Source organism: Equus przewalskii, chromosome 7 (assembly GCF_037783145.1).
Source record: "Equus przewalskii isolate Varuska chromosome 7, EquPr2, whole genome shotgun sequence".
Taxonomy (NCBI): Eukaryota; Metazoa; Chordata; class Mammalia; order Perissodactyla; family Equidae; genus Equus; species Equus przewalskii.
In genome coordinates this window covers 23,851,176-23,876,612 of record NC_091837.1, presented here as the reverse complement: position 1 = coordinate 23,876,612, position 25,437 = coordinate 23,851,176, and the positions used below count along the sequence as shown (strand labels likewise).

Here is a 25,437-nt window from a genome sequence, read left to right as displayed (position 1 = left end):
ACAGGATAAAGTCTTAGAAAATGCAGTTTGAGAAGTGAAAAGAGATTCAGTGGGTCTGCCTTCAGCGTTAGAAGGAGTGTTCTACAGAGAATCACAAAGCTAGTGACTGCTAGCTTTGTTTTATAACTTGCCCCAGCAGGAGAAAAAGGCCAAATATTTCTTTAAAAAAATGAAATATGTATGTATGTGAACATATATACATACACACACGTATTTTTTAATATTGTAAAGTGGGATTTTTTTCCCCAATGGATATTTAGAGAAGTGAGACCTTTTTATTATTTGTAGAAGACGGAAGAATCTTTTTGTTTTTAATAATATATTTTGTGCCCTTGGTTTGAAAGGAAATGTTAAGACAAGAGCGTTTCCTCCTGATGGGCATCCTGTCGTCCCAGTGCCCAGTGAGTCTTGGCACAGGGGCTCTTCTTATGTGTGGCAACCTGAAGGCTGCCCTGTCATCGGGTGCCAAAGTGTCTCCTCAATTGAAAGGGAGTTTGAACTTTCTCCTTAAAACTCCTTCATTTTTCTCTGAAGACACATTTACCGTCCCGCTGTGACCAATCACTAAGTGTTCAATGGTGGGCTGAGGAGAATTTCCATGGACTTTTTCAAACCTACAGAACATAAAAGTCCTGGATTGGTTCTACAGCTTAAGGGAGCAACTAACTGGTTGTGCTTTTTGTAACATTTTGTGTGTGTGTATATATGAAATATGGGTTCGGGAACAGCCAGCGTTGGCCCCTTCTGCAGTGCCCAGCACACTCTGCGGCCGTAGCAGGAGAGTACGCCCCTGTGACTTGTTGATACTCCGGCGCACGCCTGTCAGACGTTTGACACACGTTTTTCTTTTCTTGGACAAATTAGATTGATTTCCTGAATTCAGTAATAGTGGACCTCCAGAGGAAGAATCAAGACCTCAAGATGAAGGTGGAGATGATGTCAGAAGCAGCCCTTAACGGGAACGGTGATGACTTCAACAATTATGACAGGTATTTCACGTGAGACAGCACTGATGGCAACCTTAGCTCCATCTAAAGAAATGTGTGTGTTTAAAGTTAGGTTCCCCAGTGGATTGGAGAAGCAATTGCTTTGTGGTTATATGGCTATAAATCTGGAAAGAGAGCGATACACTACAAATGGTTTGACATGAAAATTTTCAATGTGGATTGTAGTACCTACACTTGTGGCTCCCAGACTTGGCCATAATTTGTTCTTGCTTTTTATTCTTTAGAAGTGATATTATCTCTTGAATTTCTTCTGATAGAGATGAGTTTCTGATTATACGTGTTAACATTTGTAGTGATGACCAGGAAAAACAGTCTAAGAAGAAACCTCGCCTCTTCTGTGACATATGTGACTGCTTTGATCTCCATGACACCGAGGATTGTCCTACCCAGGCACAGATGTCTGATGACCCCCCGCATTCCACCCACCATGGCAGTCGGAGCGAGGAACGCCCGTACTGTGAAATCTGTGAGATGTTTGGGCACTGGGCAACCAACTGCAATGACGACGAGACCTTCTGATGAAAACTCAAGTCACAAACTGGGCTTTCTCAGATGCACTAGCATTTAGGCAATTGAACACCAGCATTGTGTGTGCAGACTTCAGGAGAACTCACGTTATTTTTGACCCCCATCGACAAATCTAGGAAAATATTTTGATCTTCAACAAATCGCCCTTTTAGTCTCCCCTTAAGTTAGAATAATAAATGCTTAGTAGGTGAGTTTTCACCTCTAATTTTGTCTTCTTGATTTTTAAAAGTTTTAACAAGACATTGCACCAGATGCCATTACATTTGTTGTCCCTAGGGAACCTCGTTGGACCGTCCCCACCCTTACGACACCTTATTTAAGTACCTTTAAATTATGCTGTTATTTTTCATATTTGCACTAAAATATTTCCAGGCTGCATTTGTATATTTAGATGTTTTGGTTAAGCTTTGACACTGGAATGAGTTGAAAAAAATGTGCCATTTTGCATTTTCATCTACTCAAAGTATTTTATTCTTCATCAAAGAAATATCTGAGCTCTTTGCACTACCTGATGTCAGTAGTGCCTTTATTTCAGGCTTGATAATACGTAGGTGTGATTATAAAATCATAAAACAGGTAAAGGGAGGGGGAAGCCCCAAAACTGCTGTGGGGACATTTTATAATCTATATGCTGCACCCACTTATTCTACTGTGGCGTTTTGTTTATTGGTTTTGCATAATTTCAGCTTCTATATATTGTATGTATATATTTTTAAAAAAAATCTATATTTTGGGAAAAAACATACACAATGTGTCTTTCTTTTCAGATTTTTACCTTTATGAAAAAGAAAACACTTAAAATGTGCATCAGGACATAATGGACTAGGCCAGAAATAGCATCACGTAGCTTTACAACTGTTTTTTCTGTTGTTTTCATTTTGTTTCTTTATCAGGTGTAAATGGGAAAATTTTCTCATATTTTTTTTCCTTCTACAGCAGATATCCCCAGCAGTCAAATAATTAGATAATAAGCCACTATTAAACACCTAAATTAACCAATCTGCAGTCTTTACAAGATTTTTTTTTTTACTGTGTTTTTAGAATGAATGTATGATGAGAAATTCACCATAAATAATTTTGGATTTTCTTATCACAAAGAATAAAATGAAGGACCTCAGCCACCATAAGTTTATCAACCAGTTTGAATCTATTTATCTTCATTTTAATGTCTTCTAGAATATGTAAAAAGTAATAAATAAATGTATGTTCCATGCTACATGTATAATAAGAACTTCTATAATTGTACATATTGCCTTTGATGTATTTTCCCCTCAAGATTATCAACTCTGTGTTGACAAGTGAAAAGTAAATCTGTAATCAGTTGAAATTTTTGGTTATAAACATTATAATAGGAATTGATTCACAAACTATGTAAAGCAGTATTAAAATTTGAGCAAACAAACGTTCTGTATCTCCTTTAATAAATGGTTCTTTTTTGCCTGTGGTAGTAAACTGATATTATTCTCAGGTTTATCTGTCATAATAGTTTTTCTTCAAACGAGCAGGCACTATAGATCCAAATAACGGTTTCCACTGTTGATAAATAGCTTTGAAGAAATTGGTTTATCATTCTTATCTCAAAGCAGTCTATGACCTATTCAGCATAAAATAAATACCTAAGGTTGCTAGCCATTGCTATATCACACCATATTACCTGACAAAAATATAAGTGGCACCATGTATTAATCCTTGACGTTTTGGAAAGAAACTCTGTGAGAGTTGCTGTGATATTTACCAAAATGATTACTGAATCAAATATCTGTTTTATGAGCACAGACTTCCCCACAAGTAGATATTTCCAAAGCAGAGTTACTAGTTGAACAAAAACATTACTTTTACCTAAATAATACCCTGACAGTAGTCCTTGACTTCAGTATTGACCATAGGGGAATAAAAGACTCATATAAACTTACTGTGGTAATCATTTTGCAATATATACAATTATCAGATCTATGTTGTACACCTGAAACATTCATACAATGTTACATGTCAATTATATCTCAATAAAAAAAAAAAACACTAAGCAAGTCTGCAATCTTTATAGGGCAACTACAGCAGTGTCTCCGATCATTGTGTCTCTACAGGAAGTAAAACGCCTCTGTTGATCATCTTGATCGTGTTTTGAGGATAGTTGATCCTGGTCTTACTCTTTTCCACTCACGCATACTTGAGATTTCACTAGCCTTGGCATTCTACCTCTTAGAGTAAGTTGTGCCCTCATTCAACAGTTCCTGACGTGGCCTGCTGAGCTCAACATTTACTCTCACAGACTGTTCTAAAATAATACGCATTCTCAGTTGAACAAAACCCCGCACACGTGAGAATAATTTGTGATACAGGTAGAGAATCCCTGTGAAAACCGGTTTGAGAAATGGCACAGAACAGTCTGCATGAGTGAAAACAAGTTATTTTAAAATGTCTTTGATGGAATCATAAACTTGAGAGTGGAAGTATGTATAATTGTATGATTGCTTTTCTGCATCCCCAAATTCCGCTTTTTACTCAGACCCCATGGTAATTGCTTAGCGAGTCCCTTCTTCATAACGTAAAGTGTTATGACAGACTGACGGGAGCCATGCGCTCGAAGACGAAACATTTTCAGCGTCTTTCACCCGATCCCAATTAGCCAACTTCCACCTCAAAGTATGGAAACCCATATGTCATCCTAAAGCAATAGGTATCATTTATTGAACAGTTAAGTTCCAGGGACCCTGCTAAGCTTTCTATAGGAATTGCACCATGTGAATTACATCCTCTTTAATCCTCACAACTCACACGCGAATTTTCTGATGAAGCAACTGGCGGGACCTGGGTTCCCCATCGGCTAGTATTTGTGTGAAATACCATGTCGCAGTGAAAGTTTACTAGAAAGAGCTGAACAGACAAGTACTCAAGGTTCCCTCCGCTACTGGCCGTTTTGTAAAGTTTAGCCCACAAACCAAAAGAGCAAAGCGAAGGAGCTTTTGATTGCTATAATTTAAGAGATTGCCACTCAAGTTTAGGTTCAGGTTACCATTTTACAGCGAGTACGCTTGCTGCTAAGAAGAAAGTCGCGATTTTTAAACGGCACGAGTAGGACCCAGCCTCCGTCTTCAAACTCAAGTCTCAGCGCCCAGCGACCCCGGACTGAGGCAGGGTCTGGATGGGGCCGTCGGAACCCACGCGGTGGAGGAAGGCGGCGGGCGCTAGGGCCAGAAAAGAGCCCGGCACACGCCGGCCGATTCCGGTTTCCGGGTTTGGCGTGCTGTCCGCGGCCCTGGTCACGTGATCTCGCCGTCACGTGACCGCGTTCCTGGGCCTTGCGTTGGGGGAAGCGGGCACGGTTGGATTAGGGGGGAAAGGGGGCGAGGGGCAACATGGCGGCGCACCTGTCCTACGGGCGAGTGAACCTGAACGTGCTGCGTGAGGCGGTGCGTCGCGAGCTGCGCGAATTCCTGGACAAGTGCGCGGGAAGCAAGGTGAGGGACAGGATGCGGCGACACTGCTCTCAAGCCCTGTCCGGTCTGGCCTAATCCCGTCCCTGACCGCCTGAGCCCCCGGTGTACGAGGTCGCCTGGGGCTTCCAGGGAGGCGAGCAGGCGGGAACGATGAGGCGGGGAGAGGGCCGGCTGGTGCGGCCTGAGTCGTACAGCCTGGAGTCGGCATGGCATCACGATTGTTTTATGGCAGCAAAGTAAGCCACCGTATATCTCAGCCCGTCGTGAACGGGCTTGTCAGGCGCCCTTTAGGTGCAGAGGAGCAGGTCTGGAGCCCCCTGAGACACTGGGACGAGTGAGGCGGGCCTGGCCTAAGGACGTAGAGATTCCGGTGTCCATTCACTACAACGATCGTACTTGACTTTACAAATCGTACCTTCGAAAGACTGTGAAGCAACCAACACCTTACAGCCTGCTGCTCACACGAATTATAAGAGCAGTTGTTGTTTGAGGTTTCAACGTGACCTTCCTAAAATAGGATTGCTCTTCCTGTTAGATGTTTACTAGCACCCAGCTCACAATTGAGTCTGAAACTGTAGATCAGAGACTTTATAGGATTTCTTTTAAGTGGCGTTACCTCTCCCCTCTCGCCTTAGGTTTTATCAGTCCCCCTAAGTATCTGGCAGTACAAGTCGGAAGAGAAAAGAACTGGGGAAACTCAGGAATCAATCTTAGAAAGAATAGAACCCCAAGAGGTAGAGTGAGTGCTGGCAGCCATTGAGAGAAGGAGGCAGGCTGAGTCCGAGGTGTCCAGTTCAAGCTCTAGAAATGAGCTGAAATCTGAATAAGATCGTGGATTGGATTAATATCCTAGTTGTAATATTGTCTTATAGTTTTGCAAAATATTACCATTAGGTGAAACTGGGCAAAGTGTACAAGAGATCTCTCTGTATTATTTCTTACAACTGAATGTTAATCTACAGTTATCTCAACAAAAATTTCAGTTTGAAAAAGAAAGAAAAAGAAATGTCCCTGGAGTTTAGCGGTGAAATACTCATAGTGGCCCAGAGCAATGACTTGTGGGGTCCTTAAGTCCTAGGCTGGAATCCTGACTCCCTTATACTGTATATAGTGTCCAAGGTCCCTGCATGACCTTGGACATGTTACTTAAAATTCCTGTTGAAATAAGATTTTTAATACCTCTATCAGAGGTTTTAGTATTATATAGTTGGATTATATGATACTTATATATAAAATACTAGCTTGAACTATTGCCATTGGCAGTTTCCATATGGTTCAACATAATAATACCATGACTCTGATACACAAGAAACCACAGTTCCTTCTTTCTGTTTAGGACGATGATTAAGTCTTAACTTTCCCATGACCATCAGTTGCCCCTGATGCTCTTTTTCTTTAGACCCGTAGGGTATGAATGTGGTCAGAGCCAATTAAACTTTTTGTTAATTCAGAGTTTGAAGCAAATATTCCTACTACATATGACTGCTATTTTCTGTTGATGTTGTTGAAATTCCTGATATTAACCATAATAAGAGAATATTTCTCCCCTCTTATAGGCAATAGTTTGGGACGAGTACCTCACAGGACCGTTTGGCCTGATTGCACAGTATTCGCTACTGAAGGTAAATGAGCTCTTTGAGTTTTGTTCAGGGATTAATAATTCTGTACTTTAGCAATAACAGTAGGATTTCACATTTCCTCCTGAGTAATTGGTTTGCAAAGCTTTTGGGTCTTTATAAACACTGTTACTAATGCGTGACTGTCATTTTGTGTACAGTAGTCCTTTGGCCGGTGTTCTATACTGATCCTAACCGTAGAGAAATTACTAGCGTTGCATTATTTCCCTGTTACCTAGTGTCTTTGATAGTTCATCCTGTGAGAGTCATTTGAATTCAAATGCAATAGCAGTGACTTCATCCTGAAACTTTGTCCTTTATACGGTTGGCTTCGGGGGATCTAAATTTTGAAAATAAAGTGCATTTGACTGGGAGTGTTTATGATGTCTGAGTCTGGATCTAATAGGTACGTTTCAGATTTCTTGTTAACCTTTTGTGTATGTGTTTACCTAGGAACATGAAGTGGAAAAAATGTTTACACTTAAAGGAAGTCGTTTGCCAGCAGCTGATGTCAAGAATATTATTTTTTTTGTCAGACCCAGGCTAGAATTGATGGATATAATTGCTGAAAATGTGCTCAGGTATCTCTCAGAGCTTATGTGTGGGGCAAAAGAGGTTGGTCCTTCTAATGGTTTTACTGTACTAAGGTCCTCATTGCAACCCCTTCTCCTGCCAGTGCATTGGAAAGTGATCTTTTGGAAAACGGGGACAGGCGTGAAAGAATACAAGAGGGAGCGTGGGAAACTTGTGAAGTTGTTAAAACAGTTTGAGAGGGGGAGTCATCATATGACCGCATTCTTTCAGGACAGCTAAAAGTATGGGCCTTTTTCAGTAGAAAGGACTCTAATTAAAAAAACAAAGCCTCTAATGGTTATTTTTTCAATATATTGAATTTAGTGTGCTTGAATTTCATAAGCAAAATAAGTAAGAGCTGATTAAAATTTAACACAGCATCCAATCTATAGAGGAAGTTCTCTCAGCCCAGTCTGCACTCTGTGGTACAGTTGATTGCTGTGGCCCCTAAAATCTTAAAAGCATATGGGCTATTTAGGGAAGTTCACTTTCAAGGAGAGTAGAGGTGGGAGTCAAGAGCGATCTTTCATTTTTAGTATAAGACTCTCTATCACTGCACTGGTTTGATTAAAGAACTATTTGTTTTCAATAAGACACAGATTTCCTGCTGAAATAAACCTGAGAGCTTTGATGCCACATAAATGGTTTAAGAGAAAGCTAGAAAGTGCATCTAAAAATACTGACTATGAATCAGTGCTTCTTTCTTGTCAGGGGAAAAAAGAGAGCAAGGAAGCAACTGTAACAATTTGGGTCTGAAAGTCAATATGCATATGTTTATGTAACCAGCATTTATTTAGTGCCTCCTGTGTGCCAGGCAGTGGGCTAGGCTGTAGAGATAAACTAAGCGAAATAGTCTGTGACTCTAGAGAGCTCATAAGCTAACAAATGTTACTTCTTTTGCAGTGAAGACAGACGTGGCCCAGCAAGAGATTTCCATATTTTGTTTGTGCCACGACGTAGCTTATTGTGCGAACAGCGGTTGAAGGATCTGGGTGTTTTGGGATCCTTTATTCATAGGGAGGAGTACAGCTTAGATCTCATTCCATTTGATGGGGATCTGTTATCCATGGAATCGGAGGGTGCGTTCAAAGTAAGTTTGACATTTTCTTTTTTAATGTCAGACTTTAGCTTTTGCCAAATTTATGAGTGTCTATTAGCATCGTCCCCAGCCACTGGCAATCACTAGTCTATTGGAGTCTGTGTGGATTTGCCTACTCTGGAGGTTTCTTATCAATGAAATCATATAAAATGTGATCTTTTCTGTCTGGCCTCTTTCTTAGCATAATGTTTTCAAGGTTCATCCATATTGTAGCAGGTGTCTGTACTTCATTCATTTTTATGGCCAAATAGTATTCCATTGTAATGATAGCCCACATTTTGTTTCTCATTTATCTGTGTTGAACAACTGATGACTTTCTGCTATATGCCTGTCATGATGCTGTGAACGTTCATACAAGTTTTCGTGTATATATATGTTTCATTTCTCTAAGCCATATCCAGGAGTGGAATTGCTGGGTCGTTTGATGACTGTATGTTTAACATTTTGAGAAACCGTATTCCACAGTGATGGCACCACTTTATACTCCCACTGGCAGTGCATGAGGGTTCCGGCCTTACATCCCCATCAACGCTTGTTATTGTCTGTGTGTTTTTTAATTTCACCATCCTAGTGGGTATGAAGTATTATCTCACTGTGGTTTTGATTTGCATTTTTTCTAGTGACTAATGGTATTGATCACCTTTTCATGTGCTTATTGGCCATTTTTAGGTCTTCTTTTAAAGAAATGTCTATTCAGATCAATGTGCATTTTTGGGGGGGGGGGGGTTTGTTTGTTTTTTTAAAAGATTTTATTTTTTTCCTTTTTCTCTCCAAAGCCCCCCGGTGCATAGTTGTATATTCTTCATTGTGGGTCCTTCTAGTTGTGGCATGTGGGATGCTGCCTCAGCATGGTTTGATGAGCAGTGCCATGTCCGCGCCCAGGATTCGAACCAACGAAACACTGGGCCGCCTGCAGTGGAGCGCGTGAACTTAACCACTCGGCCACGGGGCCAGCCCCTCCATGTGCATTTTTTAAATTGGGATAGATATCTTTTCATTATAAGAGTTGTAAGAATTCTTAATATATTCTGGATGCAAGTCCCAATATCTGATTTGGAAATATTTTCTCCCATTCTTTGGGTTCTTTTCACTTTCTTGGTGAAAGTGGTATCCTTCGATATACAAAAGTTTTTAGTTTTGATGAAGTTCAGTTCATCTGTTTTTTTCTCTTGTTGCTTGTGCTTTTGGTGTCATATCTAAGAAATCATTGCCTAACCCAAGGTCGTAAATTTACTCCTATGTTTTCCTCAGAGTTCTGTGATTTTAATCTTTAGGTCTTTAACCCATTTTGAGTTCATGTTTCTCTGATGAGAGGTAGAGGTCCAACTTCATTCTTTGCATGTGGCTATCTCTTTGTTCCAGCATCATTTGCTGAAAGACTGTATTTTCCTCATTGAATTGGCTTGGTACCCTTGTCGAAAATCAATTGTCCATAAATGTAAGTGTTTATTTCTGGTGTGTCAGTTCTATTCCATTGATCAGTATGTCTGTCTTTATGCCAGTAGCACACACACTGTTTTGATTTCTGTAACTCTGTAGTAAGCTTTGAAATTGGGACGTGTGAGTCCCTCCAACTTAAAGTAATTAAATATATCAGTTTTTTTTTTAATTTTATTTTTCGTTTTTCTCCCCAAAGCCCCCTGGTACATAGTTGTATATATTTTAGTTGTAGGTCCTTCTAGTTATGGCATGTGAGACACCACCTCAGCATGGCTTGATGAGCGGTGCCATGTCTGCGCCCAGGATTCGAACTGGCGAAACCCTGGGCCACCAAAGCGGAGCACATGAACTTAACCACTCAGCCATGGGCCCGGCCCCTTCTTTCAGTTTTTTGAGTCTTTATAAATCCTTCTCCATCCTGAAGACATAGAAAATCTTATATTTTCCTTTAAAAGTTTTAAAGTTTTGCTTTTCATATTCAGGTCTTTAATCCAGCTTGAATTGTGTATTTGTTGGGAAGTGTGTGTTATGAGGTAGGGGACTAATTGATTTTTTCCATATGGGTAGCCAGTTGTTCCAGCAGTATTTTTCCCTACTGATTATTTTCAGTATAAGTTTATTAGTGAATGTGCATACCTTTGTTCTCCAGCTCTGAAAGGTTTTTTGCAAATGTAGTTTTATGCATTTGTTTTATTTACCATCTTTATTTCAAAGAGCACTTTCTCTCCTAAGAATGTTACTTTATCTTTAGAAAATAATTTGAAAATGTTTTAAACATAATCTGTGCACATGGTAAGTTTCTTTGAGTTAAGAAAGGGTACAGAGTGAAAAGCCACTCATCACCCAGTTCTCAGACTGCCAGTTCCCTGCCACATGCAGTCGCTATTACTAATTCTTTTTATTTTTTCAGAGATGCTTCATGCAGCTACAGCTCATAGTATATATAATACCCTCCCCACTTTTATTCGAATGGTAGCATACACCAAAAAGCGTTGATATCTTGCTTTATTCTCTTAATATATCTTGGAGTCATTTTCTACCAAATATGAAAATGCTGCTTTAGTCTCGTTGAAGCTGCGTAGTGTTCCATTGTTTGGATGTACCATAATTTATTTTTCATAATTTATTAAATCGCCCCCCCTTTTGAAGAATAGTTCGTTGTTTTTCATCTTGTCCTGTTGGAGGCAGTGCTGTGTGAATTATCTCGTACATAGGTATTGTGCATATGGGCCCTGGATCTGTAGGGTGTTCTTTACCCCTCTTTGACATTTGTCTTTTGACTTTGCTTGTAGTAGTTTTTGCCATTTGTCTTTTCTTAATGTAATCACGTTTATCTGTATTTCGTTTGACTTACGGGTTTGTCACGCTGATGCTGCTGGTCTGCAGAACATTTGAGCGCCACTGGTGTACAAAAAATTATTTGCAGTTTTTTCTTCCCCAGTGTGTTGTTACAGTGATCACCAGCTTAAAAGAGTTAAACTGGGGGAGACCTCAGAGGCACCACTGATTACTTTTATACTCAAGAGAGTTTCTTGGCTCTTTTTTACCATGTTCCCATTGTTTGCTTACACTACACCTCATCCAATGAGATATAGACTTCCCCTCAGAACGTTTGATTTTATTTTTTATTTTTATTTTTTTTAAGATTAGCACCTGAGCTAACAACAGTTGCCAATCTTCTTTTTTTTCTTCTTCTCCCCAAAGCCCCCCAGTACATAGTTGTATATTTCAGCTGTACATCCTTCTGGTTGTGCTCTGGGGGGTGGCCGCCTCAGCATGGCCTGGGGAGTGGTGCCGTGTCTGCGTCTGGGATCCAAACTGGCAAAACCCCAGGCCACCAAAGTGGAGCGCACGAACTTAACCACTCAGCCACAGGGCCAGCCCTGCCCCCAACATTTTATATGAAAAATTTCCAACATACAGAAAAGTTGGAAGAATTGTACAGTGAACAGCCGTATACCCATCACTTAGATTCTGGAATTAACATTTTGCTGTATTCACTTTATCATGTATCTATAATTATAACTACATATAATTAATTCACATCATGTAATTAATATGAATTGGTACCAGCTGAGGAAAACTTGTCCGGGCATGACAAAACCTGTCCAGAGGAGAGATTTCCTGTTTGTTTAATTGAGGATTTGCAAAAAAGGACAGAATTCTTTTCTGCTGAGAACTTTAAGCCCTTGGCTTTGTTCACTTAAGCTTCTGTTTTAGAAATCAAGGACTTTGCCTGGATGGTAAAGCTAATAGTTCTACCTAATGTTAAATCCAACCCCAGTTTCTGATGAAGTCGATCTAATTTTACTTATTTATGTTATTCTAAGCAATGAGCATAATTTAGTGGTTTGGGTCATCAGGAGGAACATGTGGATCTTTCTGTGCTTTAGGATATGATTATGATCTTCTCCATCATCTTACTGTACCAATAAGGGAATTAGAGTTCAGCCAGTTGAATGCTCAATAACACTGCTTAACATGTTGTGGCCTTCATTTGTATATATAAAAATCAGTGTATATAAAATCTATCTCCTTTGTAAAAACTGCAAGGTATTCTATTGTGTAGGCATGTGGGACTTTGAGGTCAGAAAATATGTGTATTTAAATGTTAATGGGCGTTAGCATTTGTCCCTCGCAAAATGTCCTCATGGCTTGAAATACCATGTGGAATTCCACAAGCACAGAATAGAGTTGGAATATTAATACAAATAGCCACCCCACTACCACTTATGTTAGAGCAAAAAATTCAGCGTTAATATCTGTTAACTTTTAAACTTTTTTGAAAAGGTGGAATTATAAAAGAAATGTCTTTATAGTAATACAACTTTTTGGTGGAGGGGGGAGATTAGCCCTGAACTAACATCTGCCACCAATCCTCTTCTTTTTGCTGAGGAAGACTGACCCTGAACTAACATCCATGCCCATCCTCCTCTACTTTGTATGAGAGATGCCTGCCACAGCATGGCTTGATAAGCAGTGCCGTGTCCGCACCCGGGATCCGAACCAGCGAACCCCGGGCCACCGAAGCAGAGCGCACAAATGTAACCATTACGCCACCGGGCCGGCCCCAATGATAGAACTTTTTAAATCAAAAAATATGAATGCTATTTTGAGACATATTCCCTAATATTTTTTTTTCTCAAATTTTCATCTTAGCTCTCCTCCTATCAGGAGTTTTAAGTAATTTTGCCAGAAAGTGTGTCTTCCGACATTCTTGATTTTGGCCTGTCATATTCAGTGAAATGTTAAAGTACACCAGACTTGGAAGAGCCGTCCGACAGGGCTTTCAGTAATAACTAAACACTCCTCACAGTGTCCTCCTGGAGATAGCCCTCCTTCCCCCACCCGGGCAGAGTGCACGAGAGCCCCCCCTCTCTTCCTTAACCCCTCCAGTATCCCCTCACTCCTGGCTTTGGAGGCTAGAGACACGTTGGGTGGGGCCTTGGGACCAGTTGGGAAGTGACACGGCTGGGCTTCAGATGGACGCAACCTGAGTCTAGAACCTGTGCTCTCACTAACCAGTGTCAAAACTGATCGCGTCTCCGCTCACTTCCTAGCTGCTTTTGCATGTGTGTGGGAGTTTTTTGGGGCTCTTTTTTCAATATAAAAAACTATATTTTTGTATACTTTACAAAATATACCTTGTGTATTTTGTAAAGTAAAATATATTTTCCGAAAATGAGATCACATTCTAAAGATTGTTCAGCTACCCCTTTTCATTTCTCCAGGTGTTAGAGCATTTATTTGTTGTCAGTAGATATGAAAATCTGCCTCATGTTTGTAAAAACCGCAAAGTATTCTGTTGTGTAGTCATCTGGGACTTTGGGGTCAAAGAATATGTGCGATTTGTGGGTATTAGCATGTGGCCCTACCAAAGTTTACACTCACATAGGAACTGAGAGCACCCATTCCCTGTGTGAGTCTTTATTAATAAGTAGTTTATTCAAGAGCTAGCATGTCTGGTGAGCACTTTTCTTCCAAAGGGGTCTGCCCTGGCAGAATTGCTTCCACGGCCACACCCCTGCAGCAGAGCCGTGGGCCTCGTGGCCTTGAGTGCCAAACAGCAGCTTTGTAAAATGGCCTCCAGTCCCCAGCTTCCCCTGCAAGGTGGAATCCCAGTGCCAGGAATCCCGAATTCCAAGGACAGACAGAGGCGGGCCCCTGCGCGGCACCAGATGACCCTGGCCTGACAGTAACCGGCCCTTCCTCCCCACAGGAGTGCTACCTGGAGAGTGACCAGACGAGCCTCTACCATGCAGCCAAGGGGCTGATGACCCTGCAGGCTCTGTACGGCACGATCCCCCAGATCTTTGGGAAAGGAGAGTGCGCCCGGGTGAGAAACGCAGGTGTCTCTGGTGGTGAGGAAAGGGGCCCCCGGTGCCCAGATGGGGAGGGGAAGCTGTTTACAAACAGGCAGTCAATGCTTTTTACTGTGAATTTGCCTACTTGCTACAGTTTATTTGTAACCCCAAAATTGATGTTCTGAGTTTCGCAGAAGGCCCAGAGGGGCAAAAAATTTGACTTCTCTAATGTGCATGTTCCCAGTTGAAGTAGAACAAGGTGACGCTCTGCCTTCCTGTCTCAGCTCTCACACTGTAAACAAATGTCCTTTTTGCCACTATATGGTGCCATACACCACTTAATGACACATTTTTTTCACTTTTGTGCTATTTCTTGGTGATTTTGCTGTTTAAAATGACCCCCAAGCATAGTGCTGAAGCGCTGCCTAGCATTCCCCAGCACAGGGAGGCTGTGAGGACCTTAGGGAGAAAATACCTGTGTTAGATGCGCTGCCCTCAGGCACGAGTGATGGTGCTGTTGGCCATGAGTTTGGTGTGGATGAATCAACAGTATATGTTGAATAAGGCGTCTTTAAACAGAAGCACACGTAAAACCAGGTTATATATTGATCAGTTGACAAAAATGTTGTGAGCGGAGGCTCGCAGGAACTGAACCCTGTATTTCCCCTGGGAGCAGAGGCTCAGTATTTGCTAGTTCAGTATTCATGGCGACTTTATAGACAGAACTGCTATGAACAGCAAAAACAGACTGTCTCTGGTTTTACGCCTCATTGAGAAATAGCGGTTGCCATTGGCCAAAGTGTAAGTGCTGGAATAGGTGGGTGGCCAACAGCAAATACTTTTCTGTAGCTGCTTATTTCTTACCAATCTCACTCTTGCAGTTTTTCTCCCTTTTTCACTTTTTTTGATTGTCTTTCTGTTTTTAGCTGAATTTTAAAATCTACTAATTCCCAGGAGGGTCCCTCTTGATCAAATGTTTTGTTTCCAGCAAGTGGCCAATATGATGATCAGGATGAAGAGAGAATTTACGGGAAGCCAAAATTCGATATTTCCTGTTTTTGATAATCTCTTGTTGCTCGATCGAAATGTGGATTTATTAACGCCTCTTGCCACTCAGCTTACATACGAAGGACTCATTGATGAAATTTATGGCATTCAGAACAGTAAGTAAAGTGACATCTACTTTTACTAATAGATAGTCTGATAAAAATATCCAAAAGCTGATTTTTTTACACTTGATCTTAGCCACAAGGCCGAGAAGTGATAAAGGGTCCTTTTTTTAGGAGGCGCTTCCTTTGCATATAAATCAAAGAATATCTGAAAACATAAAAATACTGACCTGGACTTTCAGACACTAGGGTTAGACGACGGCCAAGCAAACTGCTCTTGGTCACGTGAGGGCCGGCCGGATGGGTAGTTGCAGGACTGTGCTTGTCCCTGTGAGCAGAGGCCAGGGGTTAAATGCAAGTAGCACTGTAGTTTGGAGAATACAGGTGCTCATGGCTGGTGGTCGCTCAGCAGAGCTTGTGCAGGAGGTGGCATTTGTACTGGGTTGGGAAAGAGGGGAGAGCTTAGAGGCCGTGCTGGCCAGGGGCAGGCAGCATGATGAAAGAAGGAATGAGGAGGCGACCAGCTTGCCACAGCAGAGGGCACAGGTGGGACTTATTCTGGGGGAAAGGCTGATACGGGAGGTCGGGGACAGTAGATGGAGGACCTGCGGGGAGGCCTGCTCGGGTTCAGCCTTGACAGATTGTTAGGTCAGAGGTCACAGACGTATTTGGTTTGAGCCCACTTCATGTTTTTTTCTGTCAGCATTTAAAATTTGAGAAATTTTTAATGATAACCCTGATTGATTTATTTATAATCAAAGTGTACTTTGATCATGGAAAAACCGAAAGCTCAGTGCTGTACTCCTTTTTTTCCTAAAGCTGGCTTATGTTCTCTCCTGAATTGGGGACTTCTGCTTCATGCCTGGGCACTCCATTGGGTCCGTAGGACACACACACAAGTGCTGGTTCCCTTCATTGTTGTTCAGGTTATGTGAAATTACCTCCAGAGAAATTTGCACCCAAGAAACAGGGCGATGGTGGTAAGGATCTTCCCACAGAAGCAAAGAAGCTTCAGCTGAATTCTGCAGAGGAGCTGTACGCTGAGATCCGAGATAAAAACTTCAATGCAGTGGGCTCTGTGCTCAGCAAGAAAGCGAAGGTGATCTCTGCAGCCTTTGAGGTGAGACGGCCGGTTGTCATCCTCCTGCCCTGGGTCACAGGCCTGACCGCCCACCCCCGAGGAGTGTCGGAGGTCCAAAAAGATGCAGCCACAGAGCAGGGCTTCAGTACACTTGCGCCTTTCTCATCCTAAGAAACCGCCAAGTCAGCTACTGGAGGACCCCAGGGTTTCTTTTTAAACTTTTTCCCAGACCCACGAGAAAAGATGTTGTGTTAAATTTTTCTCCTTTTTGGGGGGTGTGGGGGGCAGTGTTCACAGTTTACAAGCTTCACTCATAAACAATTGTTTACTTTCTTCTTTTAAATTTTTTCCTACCTCACTTAAAAGGAAGCCAGCTGTACTCTAAATGAAAGATCCTCTGTAATAGAACTTGCAGTGAACTTTGGGGTGAAAGCTCCAAGTTCAGCCACCGTGCTGGTGGCAGGGGAGCCCTGCACACGGGGCGGGTGATAATGACGGTGAAATCCCCACAGCCCAGAGCTTTTAAATGGGCAGCTTCATTATCACCTTCCTGCCTCTTCCAGCCCGGGCTCTGGTTTATTCCTGGTTCAGCTTGTTTTTGAAACATGGGAATTCATTAAGATGATTAGTTCTGAATATTTAGACTTTGGAAATATAAATTGGGAGAATTTTTTGAAAACTAATTTTTCATTGAGTAGGTATTACCAGATTTCATCTTTTTAGGAATTATATTCACTAATTGATTTTCATATTTCTGAAGTTACTTTTGGATTAAATTTTGCAAAAAATATTTTCTCATCACTAAGCAAGCAAGTTTCACTTTGTTCTTAGACAATATTCAAGATTGAGGTTCAGCAGTAAGAAAGGATTTTTTTCTGTTACAGAGGGAATTTTTTGCTGGTTATGTTCCCCTCTTAACATGATGTTTTCATTTTTTACTCAGAAATTTTTGTGGTTTACCTAATACTGTCCCCCACAAATACTCAGATGCCCACAAAATACTGATCACAGTATAAGCTGGTGCGTAGGAAGAGAAGGCCGCAGGCCTCTGCTCTCGAGAGAAGTGCTAACGCAGTAAACAGGACCGTGAAGTCTCTCCTTTCTGTTTTTCTATGTAACGTTGGAGGTGGGTTTGACCTGATTGATTTGTACTCCATTCTTTCTTTCGCGTTAATGTAAATTAAATGTCTTCTGAATAACACGAAGAACAGAGCACTTAAAAAAAGAATCTTCCCTGCTGGATGGTTCTGCTCTTTTCCCCGTTTCAGGAAAGGCACAACGCTAAGACAGTTGGGGAGATCAAGCAGTTCGTTTCCCAGCTGCCCCACATGCAGGCAGCAAGAGGCTCCCTTGCAAACCATACCTCGATCGCAGAGTTAATCAAAGATGTTACTAGTGAGTATCCTGTGGGGTGACTGTGTTCATCTGGGGCTGACCTGCCCATGCTGTCTGACGCCGTGGTCTTTGGCACCAGGACACTTCATGGGAAAGTCAGCTCTACTTTAATATTGTATATTATCCTCAATATTAATTAAATACATGCATATTCATAGTTAAAAATGTTCCATTTGTGGTTAACTCATTCTTTTTCATTATTAAAATAATATAATCATATGACAAAATATTTGGACTATCAGTAAGAAGAAATAATTCTTCCGTAAGTGCGCCACCATAATACGAGGTGGTTAATTCTTTTTGTCTAGTTTCTTTTCCCATTGTTTAGGATTAGTTAATTAGAGTAACGTGATGTGTTTTAGTTTTTGTTTTTCCCTCGAAAACTTTCTGCAGGATTGGTGTAGAGAGTGCAGTTGAATATTTTGAAAGAGCTTGGAAGATGTGTATTAAACCAGAGACGAGTTCATTCCTTAAAACACAGGCTGTAAAAGCTGAGTAGGAGATAGGTCAGTGCCCTGTTTTATAAAGGATGCTTTGAATCGTAAACACAGGCTTGGAAAATCAGTCCTTTGTTTTCACGTTATAGAAGTGGAAATCAAGTGAAACTGGGTTGAATCTGTTGATCAAAGTGAAATGCTCTTGGGAAATTAGCTTTCATTGATCCTGAGGAAAAATTCGTGAGATCTGTCTTTGAGTCCTATGGACAGCAAAGGGGTACAGTAGTCAACTATATACAGATGTAATCAGGAGTACAGGGTTGAGGTGTTTTCTCTGTTTCTCAGAAGATTCTTTTCAGGTGACAACTTGAACGTTTTGTTTGCTTGCTTTTTTGCATGTCTTGTTTCTTAATCATGCTCTGTGTATAAAAGCGTTAATGTTCATTTAATTTCTAAGTTGCAAACGTGCTCATTACATTTTAGCTTCTGAAGACTTCTTTGATAAATTAACAGTGGAGCAGGAGTTTATGTCTGGAATAGACACTGATAAGGTATGTGAACAATAAACCTATTCTAACTAATAATTGATAATTTGTCAAACATAAATTATAGCTAGAAAAGTAATTGGTTTGATTCCTATGTTTTGCCTAAATATTTTTAAGAAAATATTTTTAAGAGTAAATGCAAATTGTGAAAATATAGATTTTATCAAGTAATGGATATTTAACATTACTCTATGCAGGGCACTTGCTGTCATACACAGAGAGGTGAGACCCAGCCCGTGGCATCAAAGATCTTTAAGGGCTGTAATAGATAAATTAAGGTATTTGCTTTCTGAGAGAATTGGCCATATAATTCCATACATGTCCACCTCTATTAATAAATTTAAAATTATTCAATTTATAAAAGTTCCTGTCTTCTAAAAAATTTCCTTTTACTTTCTGCTGCTAAGTTCTGCTGTTTTTCGGGTGGACTAGGTCTCACGTGCCCCAGACGTGCAGCAGCCTCTCAGGAGGTTGTCCATGGAGACTTATGAGTCCGGACAGGCTTGTATTGCCTGAGTGTGTCCTTGCCGGCCTTGTGCTCCCAATTATTGTGTGTTTGTGTGGTGACCGGGGTGCGTGTGGTAGGGGCCGGACGACCTACTTTGGAAGCGGTTAGGGAATGTGAGAAAGGAATGAACCATTCTCCCACACATCTCCCTTATTGACGTTGAAAACTAATAGTAACGATCAAGTTCTGTAGGTCCCAAACCAGACGCTGGTCTGCGTGTCTGCTCTGTTGCAGGTCAACAGTTACGTTGAGGAGTGTATTGCCCAAAAGCACCCCCTCATCAAGGTGTTAAGACTAGTTTGCCTCCAGTCCGTGTGCAACAGTGGACTCAAACAAAAAGTTTTGGATTATTACAAAAGGGAAATTCTCCAGGTCAGTATATTTTTAAATTACTAATTTGCCAAGGGGGAAAACATCTTTTAAAAAAGTACTTCCCAAAGCTTCTGTTTTGGCGGATTGTTTCCACTGTCTTGTAAATTTTTTGACACTTAGAGGGATCCTCTTTGGTACTGATCATTGTTGACTGTGTTTGCATAATAATAACAGTAGCTAACATTTACTTAGTGTGTACCCTGTGCCAGGCTCTGTTGGAAGAGGTTTATATGTATTTATTTGTTTAATCCTCGCTGCAGCCCTGTGACTTAGATACTGTTATCATCGCCATTCTATGGATGAAAAAACTGAGGCACAGAGTAGTTATGTGACTTGGCCAAGGTCTCCCAGCTAACAAGTAGCAGAGCCAGCACTAAAACCCAGGCTGTTGGTGTCTAGCGCCCATGCTCTTAACCAGACAGTGTTCCATGGAGGAAGGGTACTTCTTGCAAATTTCTGATAATTTCTTAGCAGACTTACTTAAATTAAGCCTGTGTTACTTTGTAATAAAGAAAAGCCCACTATTACTTTAAAAGTTCTCCTCTCTGTTTAAAAGCATCTCCAGCAGTATTTATTTATTGTTATTATCAGTCACAGTTAAGTACATTATTGTTAAAACTAAATGTTCATTCAGTTTTGAGGGTTTTTTGCCTTGTTAAAAATTACCCACATAACACACACATTCTCATCATATAAGATTCAAATAAAACAGAAGTGTACTGCACAAAACGTGAGTGTCCCTGCGCCCCGCTTGCACCCCGTTTCCCTCCCTGGATGGATCCAGTGTCGCCGTTTGGTGTGTATGCTTCCAGATTCCCTGGTTTGCATTTACATGCAAAGAACGTTTACATACGCAGACTGTGGGGCGAGACAGGCTGCGTCCAAGGCGCAGCTCTATTATTCAGGAGCTGCATGACCTTGGGCATGTTATTTAAACTTCTCTGTAAAATGGAGGTAGGGGCCAGTCTGATCGCTCAGCAGTTAAGTTCGCACGCTCTGCTTTGGCAGCCTGGGTTTCGCTGATTTGGTCTCAGGTGTGGACCTATGCATCACTTATCAAGCCATGCTGTGGCAGGCGTCCCACATATAAAGTAGAGGAAAGTGGGTGTGGATGTTAGCTCAGGGCCAATCTTCCTCAGCAAAAAAAAAAAAAAAAGAGGATTGGTGGCGGATGTTAGCTCAGGGCTAATCATCCTCAAAATAAATAAATAAACAAATAAAATAAAATAAAATGGAGTTAATATCTACCTCATGGGGTTAGAATAAAGGTGACTGAGTTAATGTAGGTAAAGTGCTTAGAACAGAACAGTGCCCCCACCTAGACAGTACTGTATTGTGTTGGCTGCTGTTGTTATTATCTACTAGATCTTTTTTTAACAGAAATAAAATCCTACTATACATATTATTATTATACTATTTTGTCCTTAGAAATATATCTAGAAGATCTTTCTTATCAGGATGTATGGATCTGCCTCATATTTTTTTTTGAGGAAGATCATCCCTGAGCTAACATCTTCTGCCAATCTTTTTTTTTTTCTTTTTTTGCTGAGGAAGACTGGCCCTGAGCTAACATCCATGCCCATCTTCCTCTACTTTATATGTGGGACACCTGCCACAGCATGGCTTGCCAGGCAGTGCCATGTCTGAACCCGGGATCTGAACCAATCCACTGAAACCCCCGAGCCACTGAAGCGGAACATCCACAGTTAACTGCTGCACCACCGGGCTGGCCCCTCATTCTTTTTTTTATAGCTAATTATATCCCATATAAAAATATGCTATAATTTATTTGATGTTCACTTTAAATTAGGTCCACAAATTCTGACTTTAAAGGAAGAATTTAAAATCTCTTTGAAACACTTAGCTGGAATAATGTGATGGGCAAGCAGTTTAGGGCAGGCTTTGTCCTCCGCGCAGCCCCTGTGCCCCTGGAGAGTCGTGGCCTGGACTTTGGTCACGTGCCCTGGAGCACAGACCGAATTGATGCGTTGCAAGTGCTCTGTTTTGGAAGTTGCAGAAACCCTTTTCCTGATCTGACATCAAGGCCAGACGACTTCTCTTGCAGACGTACGGCTATGAGCACATATTGACCTTACACAACCTTGAGAAGGCTGGCCTGCTGAAACCACAGTTGGGGGGCAGAAACAATTACCCAACGATCCGGAAGACATTACGCCTCTGGATGGATGATGTAAATGAACAAGTAAGACACTCCTGCGCTTTAACTCAGTGTAGTTACTGGTTAATGGTTTATTTTGACAATATATGCTACTTGATCTACACATCTGCCTTGCTTTCAAAAAACAATTTTCTAATGTTTTTGAAAAAGTAGTGTATTCATCTGTTGTATCCATCAGAATCCCAGCAGGAAACAGAGGGTGCTGTCACACTGGATAGTTTGAGGAGAGTTTCTTGAAGATGTGGAGGTGGGTCAGTGAGAGGCAGTGCAGCGAGGAGCCTTCCCAGCCAAGGCCTAAGGGCGCGGAGAGGGAGCTGTTCCAGAACCTGGAGAGAAGAGCTGAGTGGAGATGCCATCTGATAAGACGAGGGATGCGAGGTCTCTGGTTGAGAGATGCAGCCAACCTCCAGCAGTGTCACGGAGAGAAAGCCAGGGCAATGAACTCTGACCTCACGCTGCTGCTCGCTCTGCAGTTTTCCTTCTAGTGCCTCCCACTGGCCAAACCCAAACAGAGGGCATGGGAGTGCGCAGGTGTGGAGTCTGCAGGTTTGCCCCCTGGGCACAGAGCGCTGAGGACAAGGGCCGGGAGGATCTGGAGAATATCCAGCACATGTTAAAAAGTCAGAATGTAAGCCAGACAGTTGTGAAATGCTAAAAGAAACCGCAAGTAAATTGGAGTTGGGAAGGCCTGTAGGGAGAGCTCTCATGCCCTACCATACGTTGTCAATTAGACCAAACAGGAAGAGACGGTAAGCTTGCATCTTTGACAGGACGTAAAACTGCCGAAGGAAGGCACCTGTGGCCGCCTGGGCTGCTACTCTCCCCCAGTGGGCTTGCCTTTAGAACAGCCTCTCCCTCTCCCCCTTTTTCTCTGTAAAAGCAGCTCCCCTCCTTTGTTTTTCACATTTGCCTGTGGTTCAACATAGCATGCCCATCCCAAATTGCAATTCTGTTTTGGTTATTCCCAAATAAACTCATTTTGAGGGTAAAATAACAGGCAAATTTGTTTTTAAGTTGATACAGTGAAAAATAAGTTTACTTCCACATCTAATCCCAATTTCCCCTCCGAGGCAACCATTGTAACCCGTTTTTTTTCTGTCCTTCCAGAAAGATTTTATGTATATTCAGGCATTTTTACGTAAATGGTACATACTCAATGCCATTGTCTCCAAAGTTGGGTGTACTTTGCCTTCCATTTATTGTTTATTCCAATCTTTCTAAATTTCTTTCTCTCTTTTTTTTTTTTAAAGATTTTATTTTTTCCTTTTTCTCCCCAAAGCCCCCTGGTACATAGTTATATATTCTCCGTTGTGGGTCCTTCTAGTTGTGGCCTGTGGGACGCTGCCTCAGCGTGGCTCGATGAGCAGTGCCATGTCCGCGCCCAGGATTCGAACCAGTGAAACACTGGGCTGCCTGCAGCGGAGCACGCCAACTTAACCACTCGGCCACGGGGCCGGCCCTTTCTTTCTCTTATTTTCTTTTTTGGTTCTTCATAAGGGACTTTATTCGGCTGCCTCTTGCAACAAAAACATAATTAAACAGTCTTGTCTATGAATAGCAAAATCAGATTATTTTTCCCCACTGGGAATATAGATGTTCTCAATTTCTGTGTTCTACAATGTAAACAAGTTATTAGTTCAGCTCTCCTCACTGTTCTGCCCTGCCTTTCCCCACCCCATCCACTGCTTAACGCTGTGTCTTGAAGATCCTTCTATGACCTACCTCATTTTTTTAAGTCCTTTTTAATTGCTACATAGTGGTTTTGCAGATATACCTTATTTTATGATTTAACAGATTTCTCTTGATAGAAATTCAGGTTGTTTCCGGTCTTTTGCTGGTACATACAGTGTTGTAGTTAATATGTTTGTGCTTTGGTCTCTTCTTCCCTGGTGTACGGGCCCCTCTGTAGGATAAATGCCTAGAAGTAGAACTGCAGGGTTCGAGGTGTTACGTACTTGTTACTCAGCTAGAGAGTGCCAAGTTACCCTCCAAGAAGTTTCTTGCTGAACCAAGTAACGATTTTTCATCTTCAGTACCTAGAGATGCTTTGAGTGGCTTTTTAGGATTTGAGTTGAAAGTGAACCTCTGACTGCTAAGAATAGAGCCCACCTACGGTGGATTAGAGCAAGGTATTGGGGGAAGTTGTGTTTCTGCTTTCAAAGCCAAATCAAATAATTTTGGATTACCCAAAAGGCCACAGTTAGGTGGCTCTGAGTCTCTATATCTGTAGGCTTTTTTTCTTTATTTATTTAACAGAATCCCACGGACATATCCTATGTGTACAGTGGCTATGCCCCTCTCAGTGTGCGACTGGCCCAGCTGCTTTCCCGGCCTGGCTGGCGGAGCATTGAGGAAGTTCTCCGCATACTTCCAGGGCCCCACTTTGAAGAACGGCAGCCGTTGCCCACGGGACTGCAAAAGAAACGTAAGTCTACAGCCAGGTGTCTACAGATAATTAATTGTGTACTGTTAGTGTGGTTTTCAGGTATTATGCAATTGCTTTGTAAAATACATTTGTAAAGTACTTAGGAGTCAGAGGCCAATCTACCTCTTTTGTTAGTTGCTAATTATATTCTAAGCACTAGAACTCATCATTCCCTCAGGAGTAGCAGCTTTCAAACTCTGTGTTGAGGATCTCAATAGTTGGAAAAAACGTTGAGATCAAAATCATGTTCCTGAGTTTCAAATGAGCTGTCTGTATCAAGACACATTTGACTTTTTTACTTATGAATGATGCCATTTTTTCAGAGGTGAGAAGAGAAGCATCAATAATAAATAATTCTTAATTCTGAAATGTTTGAATTTTAGGTCAACCAGGAGAAAACCGAATCACTCTGATATTTTTCCTTGGGGGTGTAACTTTTGCTGAAATTGCTGCCCTGCGGTTTCTCTCCCAGTTGGAAGATGGAGGTACAGAATATGTAATTGCCACCACTAAACTAATGAACGGGGCCAGCTGGATAGAGTCTCTCATGGAAAAACCTTTCTAGGGCATTCAGAATAGACTTAACAAGTGAACTGCAGAATAAACTGCACCTTTGAAGAAGTTGCTGGAAGGAAGTGCAACCCCACAGAGGAGTAACAAGAAACAGAACTTACTTTGGGATCAGCTTCTTAAGTTATACTACTTTCCCTTTCTGCTTCTCTTTTGTGTTCCTAATTTTTTGAAGAAAGAAGAATAGAAGAGAATCGACCTGGATAAAAGAAACACTAGTTTTTAATGTTCTAAGCTCAGGATCTTCATTAGAAACCTCTGGAAATATATTAAGGATAGTGAGGATGGATAATCTGTACAGCTGCACAGATGGGACCAGTTCTTAAAATAAGGAAGCAGGGACTGAGGAGGTAAAAATGAAAATAAAAGTGGAAAGCCCCGCCCCTAATGAGTAGTGCTGCGTTTCTTGAAGGCACGTCATGCCTAGGGCAGTGGTTAAGTGTTGGGGGCTAGAGCTAATATTGTCACTGAGTTGAGATTTCTTATTCCTGCAAGTATGGCACATTATATTTGGTGTCACCAGTCTTTCTCTTACTGGACCATTAAGGCAAGTTTTGATTCCTCTGCTTCTATAAAGCAAGAGGTTTGTGGGAGCTTCTTTCGCCAAAACAAAGTTTATCATCTGATCAGCTAAATCTCTGTGGGTCCCGTACTTGTGAAGGGCTTTTTACATTGAGGAATATAAAAATCGGGGAGAAGCTTCCTGAGAATTTAACCATTTGAAGACACTTTCTTAGTGCGCATGTTGTTAACTCCAAGACATTTCAGTGGTAGATGCCTCCATCAAGGTTTCAGTTTTCTTCCCTGCCCAT

At 41.5% G+C, this 25,437-nt stretch overlaps 2 protein-coding genes across 51 annotated transcripts in view; both read left to right on the top strand.

The window, feature by feature from the left end:
- Nucleotides 1–2,991, top strand: part of CLIP1 (CAP-Gly domain containing linker protein 1) — a 114,251-nt gene extending 111,260 nt beyond the window's left edge. For all 50 annotated transcript variants that reach the window (XM_070629134.1, XM_070629121.1, XM_070629105.1 and 47 more), the window contains 2 exons: nucleotides 865–989; nucleotides 1,301–2,991. In XM_070629134.1, coding sequence (XP_070485235.1) covers nucleotides 865–989; nucleotides 1,301–1,526 — 351 coding nt within the window. In that variant the 3' untranslated portion in view covers nucleotides 1,527–2,991. The remainder of the gene's footprint in view (nucleotides 1–864; nucleotides 990–1,300) is intronic.
- A 1,589-nt stretch (nucleotides 2,992–4,580) lies between these two features.
- VPS33A (VPS33A core subunit of CORVET and HOPS complexes) lies at nucleotides 4,581–25,013 on the top strand. The gene is made up of 13 exons (XM_008507930.2): nucleotides 4,581–4,993; nucleotides 6,529–6,594; nucleotides 7,042–7,169; nucleotides 8,065–8,251; nucleotides 13,920–14,036; nucleotides 14,993–15,167; nucleotides 16,040–16,233; nucleotides 17,463–17,589; nucleotides 18,510–18,577; nucleotides 19,314–19,451; nucleotides 21,517–21,654; nucleotides 23,887–24,055; nucleotides 24,439–25,013. Exons 1-13 carry the CDS (start codon nucleotides 4,892–4,894, stop codon nucleotides 24,618–24,620), a joined length of 1,791 nt encoding a protein of 596 aa, XP_008506152.1. The 5' UTR covers nucleotides 4,581–4,891; the 3' UTR covers nucleotides 24,621–25,013.
- Nucleotides 25,014–25,437: the final 424 nt, after the last annotated feature.

What these genes read in the sequence shown, in the direction of transcription:
- VPS33A (XM_008507930.2), top strand. Translation starts at nt 4,892, where the DNA reads ATGGCGGCGCACCTGTCCTACGGGCGAGTGAACCTGAACGTGCTGCGT. An exon ending in ACAAAAGGGAAATTCTCCAG is followed by an intron (nt 19,452 to 21,516) that starts GTCAGTATATTT and finishes CTTCTCTTGCAG; the next exon opens with ACGTACGGCTATGAGCACAT. An exon ending in CACGGGACTGCAAAAGAAAC is followed by an intron (nt 24,056 to 24,438) that starts GTAAGTCTACAG and finishes TTTGAATTTTAG; the next exon opens with GTCAACCAGGAGAAAACCGA.